This window comes from Cuculus canorus, chromosome 2 (assembly GCF_017976375.1).
Source record: "Cuculus canorus isolate bCucCan1 chromosome 2, bCucCan1.pri, whole genome shotgun sequence".
Taxonomy (NCBI): Eukaryota; Metazoa; Chordata; class Aves; order Cuculiformes; family Cuculidae; genus Cuculus; species Cuculus canorus.
This window is the reverse complement of record NC_071402.1, coordinates 140,068,110-140,091,059: the sequence shown is the minus strand read 5'-3', so window position 1 is coordinate 140,091,059 and position 22,950 is coordinate 140,068,110. Positions and strand designations below refer to the sequence as shown.

The 22,950-nt window shown below is 36.8% G+C and overlaps 1 protein-coding gene across 1 annotated transcript in view; it reads right to left on the bottom strand.

Annotated features, from left to right (window-relative positions):
• Positions 1-22,950, bottom strand: part of MALRD1 (MAM and LDL receptor class A domain containing 1) — a 244,603-nt gene that overhangs the window by 50,780 nt on the left and 170,873 nt on the right. The window contains exons 31-32 of the mRNA XM_054060854.1: positions 21,972-22,129; positions 13,384-13,585 (exon numbers count right to left, since the gene is read on the bottom strand). Coding sequence (XP_053916829.1) covers positions 13,384-13,585; positions 21,972-22,129 — 360 coding nt within the window. The remainder of the gene's footprint in view (positions 1-13,383; positions 13,586-21,971; positions 22,130-22,950) is intronic.

The following is a 22,950-nucleotide window of genomic DNA, read 5'->3' as shown; positions in this document are numbered from 1 at the left end:
TTTACATAAAATAGGTTATTGATGCTTTTCTTAATTATAAATTAAATGTGCCTGGTAATTTTTGAAGATTTGTTAAAAAAATATTTTACATTTAGGTAACATTTAAAGTTTAGCCATTAGGAATATACAAATCTAGAAAATCATTAACTGACTCCAACTGAAAAGAAATCTCAGGCAACATATTAATGAAAAACTAATTGCTTGTGTATTTAGTTACTATCCATGTTATTATTTATATTACGCTCATCATTTCAGTATCTGCTACTGACATGTTTCATTCTAAAGAGTGGCAGTATTCACTCTGTTTTCTTGCCCCTGGGAAGAACTGAATTAAAATATTAACACTGCAATGTAGTTTGTGGTGAAAAATGAGATAGTACTAATGAAAGACTCATCATATATACTCTCCTTTGGACTGAGTTACACAGCGGTGTACTCACCTGAAAGCCTTAGAAACTAACTTTCAGCTTATGCATATACCTGAAGACTGTATCCATTCTTGTAGATATATATGAAGGTTATGTAAACAGTAGAATTTGAATTGTGGGGTTTTTTAATGCAAATTGGAGTGTTTGTGGCCCACAAACCATTTCAGTTACTTAAAATCATTAGATTCAACAATCGCCCAATATTGACATGCCAAAAATTGTTTTGTGAAATGCAAAAATGATGTTCCCAACCCAGCATGAATCTCCTGAGTGTTGTGTGCTTTTCAGATCATATTCAAGAGCAGAGAAAATGTTGTAGAGGTCACTTTTTTTTAAAAAAAAACAACAGTATCAGTTTGGAGCTGTGTAAGGATTTGAAGATAAATCTATTGAAAATTATGTATTTTAAGGAACACAGGCTAAATGCTTGGCTTTCTGTATACCGGCTGCATGGTCACTGAAGAGCATGACTAGAAATCCTCAGGAATGTATTCAGTATTTGCACACAGACGAAAAGCAAACCAATCAAAAACAATCCTGTGTGGAACACAGGATTTAGATCTGCATGAAATACAGCATCAAATTGTTGATGATCCGTTATAGGTAAAGGAATCAAGTTTTTTTAAATAGCAAGTTGGGAACATGTCCTTATTTATTTTACTTTGCACTAAGTGTTTTATTTTACACTAAATTTAATATTGCATGCAGCAAATAACAAAAATTAAAGAAAAGTTTTAAAAATGTCCATATAACATCTACTTGTACATCATAAAAAATGACATTTTAATTTGTTCCAAATCCTTTGTGAAACCTACTCATGTAGTTGTGCTGGGTGAGTTATGACCTAGGGATCATGTGGTGCTACAGTGCAATCATCCTCGCAGTTTGAAGAAAAATTAGTTAGTTGAGGTAGATAAGAAAAAGAAAAAATCAGACCGGTGTGTAAAGTAAACCAAATTTGGTACATACTGCTTCATGAACTGCAGTAGCTACAGATGAATGTATCTGTATTTCATAATTTTCAGATAAAACAGTTGCTTTTAGATATATTTCTCATGGAATCATTAAGCTTGGAAAAGACCTCTAAGATCAAGTCCAATTGCTTTTATTTCAATGAGCTGATGATTAAAACATCTGTTACACTAAACAAAGCTCATGAGTTGATGATTTGTGAGTACAGGAACTTTATGAGTATGAAAAATGTTAAGTCAATAAGTGCTCATTGTCGAGGACATATTTACTTATTTGTGGGATAGGGAGTTGTTAAAGGCTTACTGTTGTTTGATGAACATTTTCTGTACACATATGCTTTGTTTTACTAATGTCTTTGACATCCGTGGAGGATACTGATCCTGCTTCCTGACTGTATGCCAAACTTCACAGGCTGGCACTGTAAACATTTTGCCCATGAATCACAGGGATTCAGCCACAGGAAACTACAGAACTGATATAACCCAAATGCTAATATAAAATAAATGGCTTTTCATTAACATAGCCAGAAACACACAAACCTGCTTAATTTGAATGGAAAAACACCTCCATCTTATCTATGTCTTTTCTGCCTTACTTGTTCCCATACCAAGATCTTTGGTGCAGAGCAGTTCTCTATTTGTATTTATATATCCCTTATAACAGGGAATTCTAAGTACGGCTAGTATTCCTGGCAACACCAGGAAGCATGAAATAACGTTACCATGTGCCATTACACGACATCAACTCAGTTGTATCACAGCTTGCTCTAAAGCCCATTTATGTAAATGGGAAGACTCATTGATTTTAATAGTCCTTGCATCAGACCCTTGAAAACTAACAACCTGTCTGATATATTTGCATAAGTAATTTGCCTACTAAATCTAATAAAAACAGTGGACCTATAAACTGAGAGCTAAAAGAGGCCAAAAATACCCCCTCCAACAGTTTACATTAGACAAGAGTATAAATTAATTACAGGTCCAATCCAATGCATTAATTAAGTTGAAATAAGTGGCAGTCCTCACTTTCACTTTAGTAAACATTGAAATTCAGCCCATTCAAGGTGGTTGCAAGGAAATAACCTTGTTAAGAAAATTAACTAAAGTTGTTCAAATATTTCAACAATATGTCAGAGTCTTTATCAGTGTCAATAAAGCTTCTACTAGAAAATAAAATTTCAAAGCTTCTAAAACAATTAAAAAGGGGGGGAAATCGAGTGTAGGCAATTTAATCTTTAAATCTCCTCCTCTTGTGAGAACACAGAAGCATGAGGCAGGGTGCTGAAAAGAATCCCGGAGACCCAGTTACAACTTCAGAAATAATGGAAACAAAACTTGTCCCAATAACTTCAGAGTTTTATATGTCTGTGTAGAACTGTGCAGAATTTCTTATAAACTAACACAGTTTACTAACTTACAAACATAAAGGAAAACAGACCAATTTACTGCCAGTAAAATCAAGCTATGATTTACAGTTTCCACTCAGAAAACTACCAGTTCTGCCTGGAAAACACTGACTACCTGTGACAGAAAAACAATAATATTTATCATGTTTCTGCTAAGAACAGTCCAGAAATTACTAGCTATACCTGCAATTGTGCTGTATGTATGTATGTATTTATTTATTTATTAGAAACAGTGAAGAACTGAAGAAGCCACGAAGCTTTATTTTCTGACAGAATTAGGTGGATATGACTGAAGAACAGGTTTAGATTAGAGAAAAGAGTAGTTTCTTGGAATAAACACATTTTCATAGGTGACGTGGGAACACAATGCTATGCTAAATTTTCTGTTTCTGAACTTCTAAAGACAGGTACCCTCAACAGGTACGAAATTGTTATCAGCTGAGAAGAGCACTGAAGAAAATTATAGTAAACTCTGTATAGTTTCTCAGATAAATCTGAACTTGCGATGTACTTTTATTGAGGAGACAGGTAACTTTCACATAATGAAGACTCTAAGAAGTTTCTTCTCTCTGGGATAGTATTAGGAAACTATTTCATTCCCCAAATTATTTCTCTCCATTCCTCCAAAGAAATATGATGATTTTTATGAACAAACTTAGCAAGGCAAAATATCATCTCTGTGATTTGAGGCTTGCTTAGGAATTTTTAGTGTAAACAGATGGTTTGTGGAGGTTCAATATTAATGAAACTATTTGAATGCGCTATTAATAAATCCAAAGATTTTTAATTTCCCAAAAGGCATCTAGCTTAAATCAGATTTCAGTATCCTGTACAGATATAAGAAGGCAGGGATAAACTGAAACATTTGGACCAAGATAATATGTTTCTTTATTTAAACATAGGGGACATAATTGCACTCAGGACTTGTCACTAATTATGCTAGTTTCTATACTGTAACTATCTTATCCTAAAATTATTGCCAATTTCCCTTCCTGTGAAATCCGCCAAAAAAATGTGGCTTCACCCACAGCTAGGTCTGTGCACTGGAAGATACTGCAATAGGCTAAAGAATCTTTCTAAGGTACTATGACTTGGATCAGAATCTTTACTCCTTAAAAATGCCCTATCACTGCAAAACAATGGAGACCTAAACCATATTCTGATTGGCTTTGAGGAGAAACTAATTAACTAAAGAAACTATTCACGGATGTGCCTGGTATCCCCTGTCCTCTGTCACTACTAATCTGGCTTTCCCCTTCCTCTCCTTTGTTTTTACAGGCAGCCTCCCCCAGCAGTTCCCCCTGAATAATCTCTCACCCTTGAGGAAAGAAACTCCCTACGCTCTCAAACTGAGAGAGGTTTCTGCTTCACTCAAGCATGAGCAGACAAGCTAACAGTGATTCCCCTGGCTCTGCAACTTAAAGTCTCCTCTACGGAGTTTTTCCCCATGATCTAACACTGTAGCATCAGCAACTGGGACAGTTAACCCTTCCAGAATCTCCAGTGTTTAGTCACTGGAGGTTTCAGAGATGGATCATTGACACTGTCTAAGCCTCTGTCAGATGAGTTCCGTTTCACTGCACAATTTTCTCACTATTGCTTGATGTTCCTGCATGCTTAGATGTACACACACACAGCCTTCAGCACGACCCTCTCTGCATCACTGGGCTATTTTTTTTCACAAACAACAGACAAAGAACCTCTGCACTTGTGTTGTTGTCTCTTAATTAGATACAGGTGTCAGTTATGCTTTTCTTGTAACATCTAGTGAAATGGGATCTACCAAAAGTGCCAGAGAGCATATAAATTTATCTGGATAGTTTCTAGGCTGTCTGGTTACTTGGCTAGTTTGCCTGTAATGCTTTGCTGGCCTGAGAGTTTAGGGTCCGTATGGGAGAAACATTTTAGCCATTTCCTATTTTGCTTTTTGTTTCATTTCAGAATTCTTTACATTTATGACTCTGAAAACAAAAAGAGTTTGGACATTTCCAGCATTATAGAGGTTGCTTTATTTTGTGCTCTTTCTAGTTGGTAGGTGGATAACGTTATGCAGTAAGAAGTAATTATGGAAGTAGTTATCAAATATTTTTTAAATACTTGCACAGTAAATCTTTATGCTGCATAGAAGAACTTTTCATAAAGATAAATAATTCTACATTCAGTGGTATATGTGAATTATGTGCGTGGCAAAATCCAAAATATTCAATTATTGCTCATCAGGGATTTAGAGTTTCTCTGTATTGGAAATGCCAGAGGGTGCTCAGAATAAAATACAGATTAAATAATCAGATTTAATGATGAGGTATAGATGATATAATGATATAGAGATTTAATGATGAGATTAAAGATTATGTCATTGTATATAAGCAGAGAGATCCTGTTGCAAAGCAAATGGGAGTCTGTAGCAGGCAGAGCAGGGAAGGCTTATGGACAACCAGGATTCAGAGAGTGTGTTCCATGAAGCAGAGAGAAAATAGGGAGAAAAAGACTTCAATATGTAAGAGAAACAAATAATAATTAGTCAAGTTTTATGAAATGAGCACTTCCAGGCATATGTACCTTTGTTCTGTGGTTTCTAATCTTATATCACAAGGGGATTAACTTCTGAAGAATGGCTACTCTCTGTTTTCTATAAATCACATACCTTCAAGATATCATATAGTGCCTAAAATTAGTGCACCTCAGACTAATTGATTTTTAAAACCTTGACCAGTGACCATTATCTCATTATCTACAGAGATTTTTTTAAATTTATCTTTTCTTTTTTTCTGCTATCTATGCTATACGGAAATAGTATTTAGTCACTATCTTTTTACTAAGTTACTTCAGCAAAAACTCTTAGAAACAATCTTCATTCTGCTTTGCTTTAATTATAAACACTCATCTGAGACAGTTTGTATTAGAAGATGTCAGTGATCAAGTCCATGTGGGGGGAAATTTGTAACACTGACAGTCCTAGTTCATTTGTTAAGTTCATAGACTAAAAGGACATGTTTTGTAAAGAATGTTTTGTAAAGGGATAAGAAAAGAATGGATGAACAAGAGAAGAACAGAAGTAAAAAACTTTAAAAAAAGGATGAAAGATGGTTAAAAATTAGTTCATGAAACAGAAGAAAAGAAGGAAAATACTCCAGATATCACTGAGTGGCTTCAGGAAGTAAACTTGAAAGCAAACGGAATAAAAATAACGAGTGAAAAAACACAGAATTATTAGGAACAAAAATAAATGATAAGGTGGAGTGGAAGAGAAGATGCAGAAGCACAGTTGGATTTATTTTCTTCAAGCTGTTAATGATTTCACTAAGTAATGTTAATACTGAACTGGTGATAAACGCTGGAAGAATGACTGACAGAGGGAAAACATATTGTGGTTTCTCAAACACCCTAGAGCCTAGGGCTCTGCACGATATTTGTGCTCCTGTTTATACCCAAGGTGCAGGCCAAATATTAATCATAGTGTCAATACAATTCCTTTTTAATAAACTAAAGCATAAAGCAATTGCTTAAAGTAGCACTGTTTATAAGTTCATAAAGAGCTGCTGCTAAATAGGCACTAGCAGGTAACTCGACTGCGTGGAAGGGCTGGCGCAGTAGTCAGTGCTGACTTTGTACTGAGTTTTACCTTCTTCCAGCAGAATAACTCCACAAGCATAACTGTTTTGCTTGGATGACCTCTGGAAGAGATCATAAAATATATTTACTATTTATTTGTTTCTTAAGAATAATCTCCCAATACCTGAAAGCACTTCGTAACTAATACCTTTCTATTTAAATCACATAGACTTCGTCCATCCATTTCATTTCTAGAGTAGTGGGTGATGAAACATGCATTATGATTTATAAACAGGATAAAATTTGGGTTAATGATGGGATTTAAATTAAGTAGAAGCAGAATTTTTAAGAATTTCCATGATGTCTCCTATTTCAGGTGAACTAGAAAATACTACGAGACAAGTATTAGTGAAAACAAATTCTAATTCAGTACTTTGATATTCTTAGTCAATCTGAAACTAGAAATGGAAAGGGATTTTTTAAACTTTTGTTTTTTAAAAAATAATATATTAAATAAATAAATAATATATTAAATAAAATTAATATATTAAATAAAACTAAAGTATTTTTTAAGAAATCAAGGTGTTTAAAAGTTGAATAAGATGATTAGAACTGAGTAAAAGTAAATTCCCCAAGAAACACTGATTTCTGTAATATGAAATCTTTAAAAATCCTTATCATCAGAAAAATACAAGACCTTGAAAAGTATAAGAGTTTGTCTCATTTAGCAGTTGATTCTGAACTAAGCTATATCCTGTGCCACAGATGGCTGGCACTGCAGCTATCTCCATGCATGGCCATCAACTAGAAGTTACTCCTGCAGTAGGCCAGGGAGTGGCTTTGACCACGCTTTATTTAAGTGTTCAGAAATATTCTTGGATCTTTAGAAATTTTCATGGCTAATGAGAGCTGACTACTTAAACAAATAAAAACCTCAGCTGAATTAGAGGTGCTGCTAATCTTTATTGCTTACAGCTCCCAAACAGTTAAATTGTGATTGCTTCGATTTAGAACATGTTGCCTCAGGAAACTCAAAGTAATTAAAGACAAGCTGAAAAATAATAATACAGAGAGAAGAAAGATCTGCAGCAGCAAAGGTATTTTCTGAAAGGGAGAACATTGCAGAAAACCTGTACTGTAGGTAATACACTTTTCTTTGAGCTAGGTTTCTGAATAAGCATGATAAGCAAAAATCAATGCAATACTGACAGTTAAGTAGGTAAACACTACTACTTTTTTTTGTTAAAGGAGAAGTTCTTGCTCAAATATCTACAGAACAGTGATTTTATGCTATTTGCAGGTAATATTTTCAAGTTTTACCATGTGAATTTTGAAGTTATTACTCAGAAACAATTATTAGTAAATAGCTAACACTTCCTTTTAAGTAGCATCTCTTCATCAGGAACAATATTAAAATGTCAGAGATAGATTATTCATCTTAGAGTGCTGTGGTTTATTTCATTATATAGATTTGGTGTAGTACTATTGACTCTTCAAAAGCACAGATTTGGCTTATCTGGCCAGCAAGGATTACTAGGATAGGGCTCTTCCCAGGACAGTACAAATTGATGAAATAGTAGAAAGTCAGTGCACACTTAAGTAACAGCATCTATACACCATTTTTGTTGTGAAAGGAGTTTATACATCAAGGCACAAATTGATTAGGAGGTTGCCTTCCTTTACACTTTTAATTTTTTTTATTTTTGAGATATACATACTTAAGACAACAGTAAGACAGACTATAGAACTTGCGGGGTGGGGGGATGGATGATAGAAGAAACTGGCAGGATTGTCAAAGTGCACATACAACTGTGGAGTGATTGATGGAGGCAAAAAAATGTGTGGGGAATGCAGAAATAGGATGCCTGAAATCGGCTGTCCAATTAAATGAAGAGCAAGAGGTGGGTTACTAGAATTTGAAACCGCAGAAGCATCAGGATTCAGAAGGATGGCTCTAGAAAGGCACATTTAATGCAAGTTATAGGTTATGAATGTTAGTATAAAGAAAAATAAAACTTGGTAGAGACAGAATACTCTGTACTTGAATTCCAAGTTATGAATTTAAATTAGTGAAAGATGATCTGCAGCACAGCATGGGAGAGGGATGCAATGTGAGAGGAATTAAAAAAAACATGAAAAAGACCTTATGCAACCAGGGTTTGTCAACAGATGTTTTTCCAATAACAACTAAATGATAAATGATTTTCCAATAATAAGTGAGAGTTTGTGCATATTCAGAAAGAACTGGCTAGTTCATAGAAGAAAAATCATCTGAGAGTTATCAGGCCTTCAGAGCTTCAGAAAGTCTCTAAAACATTAACACAGATTGGGAAAGATTGGTGGAGGATGGAATTTATTATGTTTTTTTCATTCTAATACCTTTCCTTAGGTATCCATTATTTGCCCTATCAGAAGACTTGCCTAGGCTACTTTTAGGGCAATGTAACTTATGTCACTCTTGCAGGAGCATAGAAATAGACATAAAAAACACTGCTTTGTAAAAAATTCATGTGCAGATCCTTCCTATGCCTTTAGAAATCACCTTTAAAAATATATCGAAATTGTCTGAGGCATACAAGTGAATACAAAGACAAGTATCCTGCACTTAAGTTAAACGTGTACAGTGTCCAAGGAAAAGTCAGTTTCTTTTTGTGATGAAACAGTAATGATACAATATATAATAGAATAAGATAAACTACTATTTCCATTCTGTAAGTATTGCAGCTTGTAAAAACTAATTCCAAGCTGATTGCCAGTTTACCATATGAAGAAAGATAAGCAGACTCCTGAAGATGTTTGCCTCTTCTGCAGATGGGCAAAGAGCCAAGATGACCAACTAAGAATGATTTATTTTTAGATGATTGCATGTAGATAATATATGAATTTTTGATTTATCCAACAAACTATATGTAAGCAGTATAACTCTAAAGATTTTTGTTAAGGCCTTCCTTATGATATACAATATTTGTAAGACAGAGTGTGATACAAATTAGATATTTCGCAGTATCCTGTAACTGGAAAACCTCTGGAGAAAAATAAGCTGATTGAAAAATGTTACTCCATAAAAATTATCTTATTTTTATAGTTATGATTATTTCAGGATACCTTAGCATACACTTTCTGTGGAGAATTTTTTTGCTTTCTCTGAATTCATGTATGTTCGTAATAAATTACCAAAGTACATGTTCCATTAAAATTAGAAAATTGTTTTATATACATTGTTGGAACATAGACCTAGGTTTTTCAGTTAATTGATGATTTGGAAATTTCCCTTTCCATTATGCTATTAGTACCTAATAATTCATAAAGTATGACTAACGAAGGTGATAAGCAGAATAAGAGTGGAACAAGTACCTATTTATGTACATAGTCTTCCAGCTCATTGAAGAACAATCCAAAATACTATTTGCCTGAGCCTATTGTTGGTATTATCCAGAGAAAATAAACAAAAATTTTGTTCAGTGTGGAACTGAGCAAATGCCACCTGCATGAACATTTTATTTCCCTTTAAGCCTTAATCAGCATGTGGTTAATTCTCCAGGGAGCTACTTAGTCCTCACAATAAAAACCCAAACAAATAGCCTAGTTTCTTGAACAGCATGACAACTAATTCATACACAGGCCATCTTGTCCAAACAATAAAAGCTGTATAAATAAGAAATACTATTCACACATTTTTTTTCTAGCAACTGTATTGGCTTTTATCTAACCATGATCATTCCTAGTTGTTTCTTACAGAATCATAGAATAGTTTGGTTTGGAAGGCACCTTAAATACCATCTACTTCCAGCATCCTGCCGTGGGCAGGGTCCCACTAGACCCACTAGGCGCATCCCATTAAATCAGGCTGCCCAAGGCCCCATCCAGCCTGGCCTTAAACACCTCGAGCAATGGAGCATCCACAGCTTCCCTGGGCAACCTGTTCCAGTGCCTGACCATTCTCATGGTGAAGAAATTCTTCATAATGTCCAGTCTAAATCTGCCCCTCTCCAGTTTATACCCAGACGTTCCCCCTGGTCCAATCCCCACAAGCCTTTACGACTAGCCCCTCTCCAGCTTTCCTGTAGCCCCCTTCTGGTACTGGAAGGTCACTATAAGATCTCCTCTGAGCCTTCTCCAAGCTGAATAGGCCCAACTCTCTCAGCCTGTCCTCATATAAAAGGTGCTCCACAGCCCTCTCACCATCTTTGCAGCCCTCCACTGGACCCGTTCCAACAGTTCCACGTCCTTCATATGTTGAGGATTCCAGAACTGAACACAATACTGCAGATGAGGTCTGACAAAAGCTGAATAGAGGGGCAGAATCACCTCCCTCGACCTGCTGGCCACGCTTCTTTTGATGCAGCCCAGGATATGGTTGGCCTTTTGGGCTGCAAGCATACATTGTCAGCTCATGTCGAGCTTCTCATCAACCAGCATCCCCAAGTCCTTCTCTGCAGGGCTTCTCTCCATCACATCATCTCCCACCCTGTACCAAAAACATGGATTTCCCTGACCCAGGTGTAGGACCTTATACTTGGCCTTGTTGAACCTCATGAGGTTCTCAGAGGCCCACCTCTCCAGTCTGTCCAGGTCCCTTTGGATTACATCCCGTCCTTCCAATGTGACAACTGCACCACTCGTCTTGGTGTCATCTGCGAACTTGCTGAGAGTGCACTCAATCTCACTGTCAATATCATTGATAAAGATATTAAACAGCAGTGGTCCCAGTACGGACCCCTGAGGAACACCGCTTGTAATGGATCTCCATCTGGACATTGAGCCATTGACCACTACTCTCTGAATATGACCATCGAACCAGTTTCTTATCCACCAAACAGCCTACCCATCAAATCCATATCTCTCCAATTTAGAGAGAAGGATGTTGTGGAGGACCGTGTCAAAGGCTTTACAGAAGTCCAGATAGATCTCATCCATAGTTTTTCCTGTGTCCACTACTGTGCTTACCCCATCACAGAAAGCCACTACTTTGGTTATACAGGATTTGCCCCTGATGAAGCCATGCTGGCTGCCATTAATCACCTCCCTGTCCTCCATGGGCTTTAGCATAGCTTCTAGGAGGATCTGTTCCATGATCTTCCCAGGCACAGAGGTGAGGCTGATGGGCTGGTAGTTCTCAGGGTCGTCTTTTCTACCCTTTTTAAAAATGGGCACAATATTACCCTTCTTCCAGTCACCAGGGACTTCTCCTGATTGCCATGACTTTTCAAATATCATGGAGAGTGGCTTGGCAACCACATCTGCCAACTCCCTCAGGACTCTGGGATGCATCTCATCAGATTCCATAGACTTATATATGTTCAGGTTCCTCAGGTGGTCACGAATCTGATCCTCTCTACTGTGGGAGGTGGTTTATCCCCTGGTCACCATTTTGCTGTCCCATGAACCAGGAGCGGTGAGGAGAGTGGTTATCAGTGAAGACTGAAGCAAAATAGTTGTTAAGTACCTCAGCCTTCTCCTCATCTATTGGTACGTGATCACCACTTCCAACCATCAGTGGGGGGATGTTCTCTTTGTCCTTCCTCTTCCAATTGATGTACCTGTAGAAGCCCTTTTTGTTAGTCTTCACTTCCCTTGCCAAGTTCAGCTCCAGCCACACCGTGGCCTTCCTGACCCCATCCCTACAAAACTGGGCAGCAACTCTGTAGCTTCCCAGGTTCCCTGTCCCTTATTGCACTGCCTGAGCAGTTTCCTCTTATGAATGAAGATCTACAGAAAAAAAAATCTGTTTCTCTGTGTTTCTTCTTCTCTTGACTATTCAAAATAAGGTATGGTTGATATTTATATCAGAATCTATATTTGTATGTATACTTTTTTTTTCTGATACTATATCATATGCTACATTTTGTTTGCAAAGTAAATCATTGCGTTTCTCACTTGGCATTATTAGGTTCTAGAATTAATTGTTTTTTTGGTTTTTTTTACACAGTTCAAGTCATTTAGCTTGTGTAGCAGAAGTGAGATCATAAATTATCAAAGAGCCTGGCGGAGAGGTAAATTTGCTGTACTGCTGAGATATCTTATGAAGAAAGTAAATATAAAAGAACTGACTTTTTTTTTTTAATAATTGTGTGAACCACTTTGATAGTCATAAAACTCTTCTATCCAAAACTAAAGCTTTCTCTATTTTCATACAGAAGAAAAGCAATCCAGTTGAGTGTTGGTAGATACTTCTCAAGCATGGTTCATGAGAACACTAACAGGCCCTCGTGATCGCCATATTCTGAGCTGCTACATTTACTTATATGTTCAACTGCTAGTTACAACACAAAACTGTTTTCCAAAATCTGCATGGAAATATCTTCATTTAGATGTGTCCAGAGAAGAGTAATGAAGCTGGTGAGGGGGCTGGAGAACAAGTCTTATGAGGAGCGGCTGAGAGAGCTGGGGTTGTTTAGCCTGGAGAAGAGGAGGCTGAGGGGAGACCTTTTTGCTCTCTACAACTACCTGAAAGGAGGTTGTGGAGAGGAGGGAGCTGGCCTCTTCTCCCAAGTGACAGGGGACAGGACAAGGGGGAATGGCCTCAAGCTCCGCCAGGGGAGGTTCAGGCTGGACATCAGGAAAAAGTTTTTCAAGGAATGGGTCATTGGGCACTGGAATAGGCTGCCCAGGGAGGTGGAATGGTTGGACTCAATGATCCAGTGGGTCCCTTCCAACCTAGTGATTCTATGATTCTATGATTGCACTCAAGCGAAAAATATATGGGGATCTTTGTGATGGATATAACAGCTCCTTTCTTTTAGGGAAAAATGCTCTGGTTAAAAATCTGCCATGAAGGACATATATGATGAATTTGGTCTTTCATTCCTGTATACCTTTTTCGTTCCTTTGAGAAACACATTCTTCTTTGCATGATAGTGCTGCATCCATTTCTTTTCTACTTTTTTAGAATGAAGTAGAAGCGTAGCAGTATTGCAGTAATTTCAAAAGAGAAGATTACAGATTTTTTAACTTTGATAGCCATTGAAATATGAAATATCACATTTTTCCTCTCTCCTCTGAAAAGAAAACATATATTGAGCGTACCTCCATCAATGCATTCTGGGGTGAAAGATATGTCATCAAGAGCAAATTCTGTGGGTTCACTCCACCCTACTTCAGCTTCAAAGGCAACTCTGAAAGGGCTGTTACTGGAGAGGACTACATTTGCATACATCCATTTGTCTTCTTCATTTCTACTAGAAGACCACATAAGAATATCCATTCCATGTTCTTCAGCTGTGTATACCTGTTTGCAATGAAATCCAAGAGATGCAAATGAATCATCTGTAAGCAATGGAGAAGGACAGCTAGCTAGAGTAACTTAACCCAAGTCCAGTCGTTCAGCTACCTACATGGGTAGTACTGACCCTCTTAGATATGGTTTATCACTTACTTTATGGGTCATGACCAAACTTTGCTGAATACTATTGCTAATACTAGTTCAGCTGCAAATAAAAAACTAATAGGGAAATAAAATAAAATAAAATAAAATAAAATAAAATAAAATAAAATAAAATAAAATAAAAAGCAATGCCAGTACAATCAATAACAGGAAAACCTACAGACAGTCTCGGCCTGACATATAGAAGCTAATGAGTAAAGATCTAACCCTAGATTCATCAAAGCACCGAAGAAAAGACTAAAAAGGATCTCAAGCTATCCTTTCATCTCTAAAAGTTGATTTCCTTCTTGCTGCTAGACTAGGGAAAATTTTAGAGATATAAATAAAAGGCTTAGCGTCTAGGGATTTCAGTCTATCATTTGGCACAACCAATTTATATTATAATGTTACAAGACGTTACAGTAAATTAACTCAACCATATTTACAAAGCCATCAATAAAAAATAAATAAAATCATCAAATACTGGAAGCAATAAGAATGACAATGAATGAATTCACAGTTAACCAACAACTCATGAATTAATGCCAAGTATAGGAAATTCTGGAGATAATGCAGATAGTTGCTTTTCCCACTCAGGTGTCCAAAATCCATATACAATCTAAAACAGGGCAGATATAATCAGACAGAACTGGAATAATGAAAGGATACATATTCAAGCCATTCCAGATTATAAATATACTATGAATTTCAGGGGTTGAAAAATGTAATCGTTACCCTATCCTCATCACTTTCAACAGCTTCCTTCTCTTTAGATTTTATACTAATTTTCCAGTCACCCATGGGTTCATATTCCCACTCGAGAGCCCCAGTTTTATGACGGAACACAAAATCTGAGACCCAAGACAGTTATAAACTTAAACCCATACTAATAATCTGTATCACTGCATACCTTTGTGTCTCCCAGCCAGTCTGGTGGGTCAAATATACTAAAAATCCAAATGGCACCATGAACCATTTGATGTATCAAAATCAAAAGTTGATGCATTGATCAAAATATCTCTGATGCCTGAAATCTCTTGCAAGTTATTTAGGTTTTGGAGGAGAGGAACATCAAGAAGACTGACATACAATAATCCGTATCAGGACCTAATTTTGTCAAGCCTGACGTTTGGTTAAAGGACTGTGTAACAATAGCTAGTGTTACTATTGTCCTAAAAGCATGCATCTTGCAGAGTGAAAAGGACAGGTGTTGAGAAGAAATAGCTTATTCAAGCCTTAAAAAAAATAAAAATTCTGTATAATCACATTATCTAGATCTAAGGACTTAAATAGTTGAAACCCTTAATTAGAATAACTACATGTGAGGCTAGGACTATGTTACAACCCCTGTGTATGCCACTGGAACCATTGACTATTTTACCTATCATGAAATATAATAATCTCCATCATCTGGAATTTTACAGCACATAATAGTGTTAGTGTGGTTTTAGCTATTTCTGTGTCATACAGTGGCATTTTCTACTTTTTGAAGGTTTGAGATAAAATCTCACAGCTGCACAAATAATTAACTCTGTTGCGGAAGGGGGAAGAATGAAAAACAATTGAAGACAGTACTAGAGTATCTTTTAATGGGACAGTTAAAGAATGGACCATTGTTTGAAATCAGATGTTTTATTCCTTTCCTTTTTATCAAGTTGGTAAGAGAAGTTTTTCATAGTAAAAATTTCAAAACACACTGCTTGAGGAGTTCTGTCTTTACACAAAGAAACTGCATCATGTCCTTACTGAACCTGGTCTTGTGCATGGAGTCATTCTTTGTACATACAGATCAAGCCTGTAGCTCAAGCTCAGTACAAACAAATCCATCATGAAACCTGCTGTATCTATACTGGCCAAGGTGTCTGGGATGGCAGCAAATCAAACTGTCTAAAATGCAAAATTTTATGCCATCAGCTTCTGTTGTTATGGATGTAAGGTAATTTTATATACCTTGTCTTTCTTTGCTTTAGACATTTAAATCATATTTACCATAGAGTAAGGACATGCAAATATTTAATTACTATGGGTTCGTTATTATGTTGCAGTAATTTATCTGTCTGTGTCCTCAGTCAGGTTTGCTTAAAGTTTAAAACTGGTGCATTTTGTCTCATAACAGGCATTTAAGTAACCTGTGGAAACCGAAAGCATTTACTGTAAATCTTTAAACTGCTGCATAGGAAATCTCAGGTGAGCTCACAGCTCTGCCCCATTTCTTATGTAAACTCCTGGGAAAACCCTTGAATCTCACTTTCTACCAAAGTATTCCTGAATACTTTTACTTCACTTCTCCACCTTTCCATAACAATGTCAAGAAAGAGTGTGTGTTCTTATACATCTTCAAAAAGATTTAGCTGAAGTTTCAAGAAGAACAATTTAAAATATATGCTAAATTGAATGAGATTACAAAAAAGTTCAGAAAAATGCGAAGCCCAAGGAGTCTGCTCCTTTAGCTGGGGATACAGACCTTCTTCTCTCAGGTAAGAGAGTAAGAAAAAATTAAGAAACAACATTATAAAATGTAATAGTGTATCCTGCACTGAGGTTACCCATGCTACTGAGAGTCTGAAGCACCTTCTGGGTCAGGAAGAGTGCTTAGAGTATACAAGATTTTTGCTGGCCTGTGTAAACATATACAGCACATGAAAGGGAGAGCAGATTCTCATGGATATGATCTCCCTTGAGAGCCACTTTATGTTAAGTTCATCCTATGGATTGCATACAAGCTAGCCTGATAGTGGAGATCATTTAACGTGATAGAGGGAAAAACTAGCAAGATAAATCCCACTATAAGGCTTACAATGAAAAAAAAAACAACCAAAGCTGTAGTGAAGTCCCATTGAACAACTGTGTATCTATCAGGCTGGGGAGATGGTGTTCCAGCTAATACTGAGCTAGTTGTGGGCCAAATTTCATAATTTTAATCAAAAAATTTACAAGCATGTGTTGTACTAAGTAGTCACTATATCTGTCTATTCCTTATTCTGTGCTGACACCATTTCTAGATTGCACACACAGTCTGAATCACAAAGAATAAGAACTAGCTCAAATAGAATCATCATTTCATTCACTGCAGTGAAAAGCTCTGAAGCGAAGATACCCAGAATACACTACTCGATGATTTTAAGAATTTAGCATGGTAATCTGCATAAGACAAATGCATTAGTGAAGCTTTTATACTTGCTTCTTCATCTTTCTCCAAGTTGCCTTTGCCAACCAGTTAATTTGTAGTCTATAAGTGAACAGTATTCTTTAGCAAATCTTGTTTCCCTGCCTTAAAGTCATGACTCAGCTATAATCCTCCACAACATGTCCTGTGTATTAGAAACTCTTGATTTCTTTTTTCAACTTCTGTTTCATTTTGGGAATGAGGAAAATGCATGTTCTTTTGAAGGTCATGAAATACAAACTGGTATTTTCTACTTAGTCATCAGCAGTTACCACTCATGTGGCTATCCTGTACCCTCATGCTGACTTTTCAAGATAACATATTATCTTCCTGATCTTGCCTGACTCTAGCAGTTGGCACGCTGGAAGGTACTATATTTCATCTGTAAGGTTAATTAACTAATAATCAAGAAGCCAACCCAGATCTGAAGGGTGCATAACAAGAGATGTATTCTGCCATCATTCCCAACACGTAGTCTTTAATTAGCAGCTGAGGAAGCAGGAAAATCTTGTAAAAGAGAACCTGTATTTCCACTTCACTGGGCATCAGAGACTTATGTCAGCTTCCCACTGACTCCAGTGAATAATGATACCATGTTTTCTGCTCTGCAACCTTAAGATCAAGCTTTTGAACTCTTCACATTCCTTAACAGTCATCATTGCACATCTTCCTTGGGCTGAAGTTACATCAGAACCAGATAGAAATTGTTTCTCTATAGTGGACAAATCAGATTAGCAAAATTGTATCACAATTCACTGTCACAACAGAGAAGCACTTAAAAAGTTATTACCTATTTTCCCTTTATTACTATAAACATGAGTTTGAAATAATGAATAATGTAGTCATTTTAGAAAAATTGAACTGTCCTACATCAAGATTTAATAAACATCAGTTCTGTTAGTTCAACAAAAATCACAGCAGAAAATTGATATATTAGAATTATACTATCACATTAGAAATTTTTGGTTAAATTCTCAATTGTATGTCAAACTCCCAGTGGTGAGCGGCTCAAAGTCCAGATGGAGATCTGTGACAAGTGGTGTCCCTCAGGGGTCTGTACCGGCACCAGTGCTGTTTAATATCTTTGTCAATGATATTGACAGAAAGATTGAATGCACCCTCAGCAAGTTTGCAGATGACACCAAGCTGAGTGGTGTAGTTGCCACATCAGAAGTACAGGATGTCACCCAGAGGGACCTGGACAGACTGGAGAAGTGGGCCTGTGACAACCTCAGGGGGTTCAATAAGGCCAAGTGTAGGGTCCTACACCTGGGTTGGGGCAATCCCAGTTTTCAGTACACGATGGGAGATGATGTGATGGAGAGAAGCCCTGCAGAGAAGGACTTGAGGGTGCTGGTCGATGAGAAGCTTGACATGAGCCAGCAATGTGCACTCACAGCCCAGAAGGCCAACCGTATCCTGGGCTGCATCAAAACAAGTGTGGCCAGCAGGTTGAGGGAGGTGATTCTGTCTCTCTATTCCTCGCTTGTGAGACCTCATCTGGAATACTGTGTCCAGTTCTGGAATCCTCAACTTAAGAAGGATCTGGAGCTGTTGGAACGGGTCCAGAGGAGGGCTACAAAGATGATGAGAGGGCTGGAGCACCTTCCATATGAGGACAGTCTGAGAGTGGCTTATTCAGCCTGTAGAAGAGAAGGCTCAGAGGAGATCTTATAGTGACCTTCCAGTACCTGAAGGGGGCTACAGGAAAGCAGGAGAAGGGCTATTTATAAAGGCTTGTGGGGATAGGACCAGGGGGAACAGGTATGAACTGGAGAGGGGCAGATTTAGACTAGACATTATGAAGAATTTCTTCACCGTGAGAGTGGCGAGACACTGGAACAAGTTACTCAGGGAAATAGTGGCTGCCCCATCCCTGGAGGTGTTCAAGGCCAGGTTGGATGGGGCCTTGGGCAGCCTGATTTACTGGGATGTGTCCCTGCCCATGGCAGGGAGGTTGGAACTAAATGATCTTAAGGTCCCCAACCCTAAGTATTCTATGATTCTATGATTCTATGAAAATGGTTAGAGTCAGAATGCAGAGGTTGAAAGCTGAATGTTTTCTGTTTGTCTGACAGATGACTGGTATGATCACCACTGGAATAAAATAGATATGAAAATAAACTTAATTTCTTGCTGAAACTTCTCTCCTGCTTCATTAAATGCAACTAGATTGTCATAAAATTGTAAAGATAAATGCATTTTTAAATTTACTTTTGCAACATAATGAAGTAAAAGTTGTTCTTGGTCAGAACATATTAATTGATTTATTAGACCGGTTCTGTATTTGGGGCTGAATAACTCACCTCTCAAAGGCTGTTACCATACTACTAAGGAAAGTTAATAGTTTTGTATTTAGTCATTATAAAGCAACTTTTTTCTTCTGTGGCTAATAGTTGACTGATGTCCTGAAGCATTAGTATTCAGATCTCTTTTAAATAACATTCATTCTATGTTAATGCAAGAGTTGCTGAAAACATTGTCCCCTTTTTAAAGATAATAACAATAGTAAATGCTTTTAGTTCCCTTATGAACAAATGACTGAGTTCATGACAGTAGAATTCTTCAGTTGAACTGTGCATTGTGAATACAGAAGAGAAGCACTTTGAATTCAATTTTTTCTCTTCTTAGTGAATAGTTCCTTTTCTGGGTAAAAATAGGATTATTCCCATAGCTTCACATCGGTTTGTGTAGATCTACCACATCTGCTTCCTATGCCAAGACACCCTTCATTTTTATCTTTCGTTTTTACCAATTTCCTGTATATCATTTTAATCCCAGATCTCAGGGTGTTCTGTTTCTGCAGACCTTTTTTTTTTTTTAATTCAGACTTGACCACACAGCTGTATTTCAGATAACAGTTATAACATCAGCTTCTGTATTCATGTTCTAATATTCAAATGCATTATTCAGACTTCCTATTACAGTATGACTTTTTCCACCTCCATTGCAACCTGAACGGAAATTTCTAAGCCGCTGCCTTTGAAGTTTTGGGGGCTGTAGCTTTTGTTTTTCTATTTTTTTGTTGTTCTTTCAGGCTTTTTTTTTTTTTGCTTAAATGGTTACAATAAATTTATATTCTTGATTTAATAATAGCAGCAGCTGATGCTGAAACAGATTATTAGTTTGATAGAAAAAAGCAAAATGTCCATGAAGATAAATTGAGTTTGTGACAGGATGATAATTCAGTTATGCATACTGTTAATATGTTTCTGCATAAAGTGTACATGTTACAAAGCCATGAACAGGGAACATTACATGTGGGAATAAGACATTTCTTTATGGGTATCGTTATGAAATTTAAGGTAATGAGACTTAATTAAACAAGTTGTTTGAAATGCAAAAAATTATTTAAAAGCAGGCTCTGTTTCACTGTCTGCCTACTAACTCACAGATAGGCCATACACACCTATGATTTACCAGTTCAAAGTGTTCTGTGATGCTTGAAATCTCAAATGCTGTAATGTCCAGTAGACTTGAATTTAAACAAATAGATATTCTCACAATATTTCAGGTACCAACAGATCCAAAAATCAATTGCTCTTTGCTTTTTACTTCTATGAAATATGGAACGGCTCTCCAACTTTACCTACTGTTTAATTTTCTTAATCTATTATGCAAAGACTGTGTGTGTGAAAGGATAAATAATTGAAACTGGAAATACATAGTTGAATATTTTAAAAGCTATATTCTGATAATAAAATCACAGGATTGCAGACACTTCTTAAAAATTATCTTAAATAAGTATCTTTGGGAAGAATACATAATGAGCATTTTTACTTACTGAATTCGAAGAAATGTTAAAAATAAGTAACAACTTGAAAGTTACTTAAAGTCAGTTTGTAAAGCAGAAGTATCTGCTGCTTATATTAACACTGCATAATATGGCCTTTTTTTCTTTGCTATTATTGATTAAGCTCATAGCAATACCTGAATTCTCCCTGAACTATGTGATAGAGATAAAATCAAGATGCAAACAGCACCCTGAAAAAAATTACATCAAAACAGATAGGTGAAATGCAAGTTAAGATTTTTCTTTGGTTGGATATAAGGTGAAATCTTTTCATGCTGGACAGTCAAGCAGTGGCAGAGGTTGCCCAGAGTGGTTGGGTAGTGCCCATTTATGGAAGTTCTAAAGACTCGTCTGGGTAAATTCCTGAGCTACCTATTGTGATTTTGTAGCTGACCTTGCTTGAAGTAGAAGGTTAGACTAGAGACCTCTTGATGCCCTTCCAGCCTGCTATTATTGTCCTTTACAGTGGACAATCTGACCAAAGACAAACAGAATAAGGACAAAAAAGCAGTAGTCCAAACTTTCTGACTTAATTCCATGTCCAAGAAAGCAAAAATATTCTTTTTCACTTTTAGCACAGACCAATTTAGTTCAGGAGTTTGATAGTATATGCAAATTTTTGTATTCCGTCACACATAGTAAAGCTAACATAAACTGTATTTTCAAAATTTAACCAGCTCCCAGAGACAGAAGTCTACTCGGACCTCTGAAAAAGGCAGTATGTAACATTTATTCAGTAAGCCACATGAAATGTGTTGTTTGACAAGGGTTCACATCACTGCTTGGACTTTTACCTGGGTAGCTAAAAACTGAAAATATGCCCATTAAAGATCCTTAGAGAACAGCAGGAAGACATTTTCAGGAAGCTTGAGCTATAATTGTTAATAAGGTCAAATACTTAATTTCCAATTGTATTATTCAAACATCTTCCACACATGTGACATTAATATGTTTATAACTTAAACCATCTAAACATCTTGGTTTTCCCCTGAACATTGGAAACTGCCTCTGTTTTGTGTGAAAGAGTGAATTGTGCAGAGAAGAACTGTGTTGTTGCTTCATAGGTTTAATTATACCAGTCAAACACACAATGTCACCCCTTACATAAGTAGCAAAAGGACTTCAAGTGAAATTAAGAGAGAATTGTCACTTGATCTTGTCAGCAAATATTTTATACAGGTGTAACTGCAGAGAAGTTGTGATGAAGCACTGTTAATATAAGCTCTGAGAATGCTACTGAAGTAAATAAAAATACTATGTCATAATGTAGTAAAAGTATTTTTTTCTCTTACCTTTAAGACCCCTGTTTGCCTTGAAGCAAACATCCAGAACCAGAACCTAACCCTACAGACTCCAAGGCTAGCTGGGAAGAGTTTGGTAGTAATTATCCTTGCTCTGTTTCCTTCTTTCTGGGTAGATGAGTTTACATACAAAAAACGCTGCCCTTTACCTTAATAAAAAGATAAAAAACATTTGCAGTTTTTCAGTACTACTTGATGCGTCACAGTATAAGCATTTTTACCACACAGATACATATTTTACCACACAAATGCATCTTTTACCATATACATGTGTACCCTACCTTGGGTGTACAGAGATCTTCCATGTTAACACTTCAGGTATCTCTGTTTTTTATATACAATATTATTATAACCTTCCTCAGAGTTCACTCTGCCATTTTTGTCCTCGTGTAAGTACTTGAGTTGTATTTGAATAACAAATTTTAAATGTTTTGCAAGCACAGACACTCACAAATTCTCAGGATCAATTTGAAGGGAGACATTGGAGGAGTCAGGAGCACCTTTGCTAATAGCTGTTACCCAGAAAAACTCCCTGTCATGCAGCATGGCAGAAGGGAACACATTGAAGAACTGAGGCTTGTTAGTGGGCCAAGATATCCACATTTCCTACTGTTCAGCTGTTGCTGAAGAATCACAAGGTAGTATAAAAGATATTTCATTGTTCAGCTCCAAGCAGAAAAAGATGCCACCCTCTTACAATCCAAAAGGAGTCTGTTGCCTAAAACGAACACTTGCTACCAAAACCAATAGTTGAAGAGGCAAATCATGATGCTGACCCTTTTGTTCGTATTTATATTTTAATTTATTAACTAGCAGTAGCTTTTTCTTTGTTGTGAACTTTAATTCTGTTTGCTATGGTAAAAGCAAGGTTTGGTCCTGCTTGAAGAGAAGAGTATAACAACACCTTCTATGGTGAAGAGAAGAGAATTTTCACAAAGAGAACACCTGTTGGGGCTGTCTTGAGCGGCAG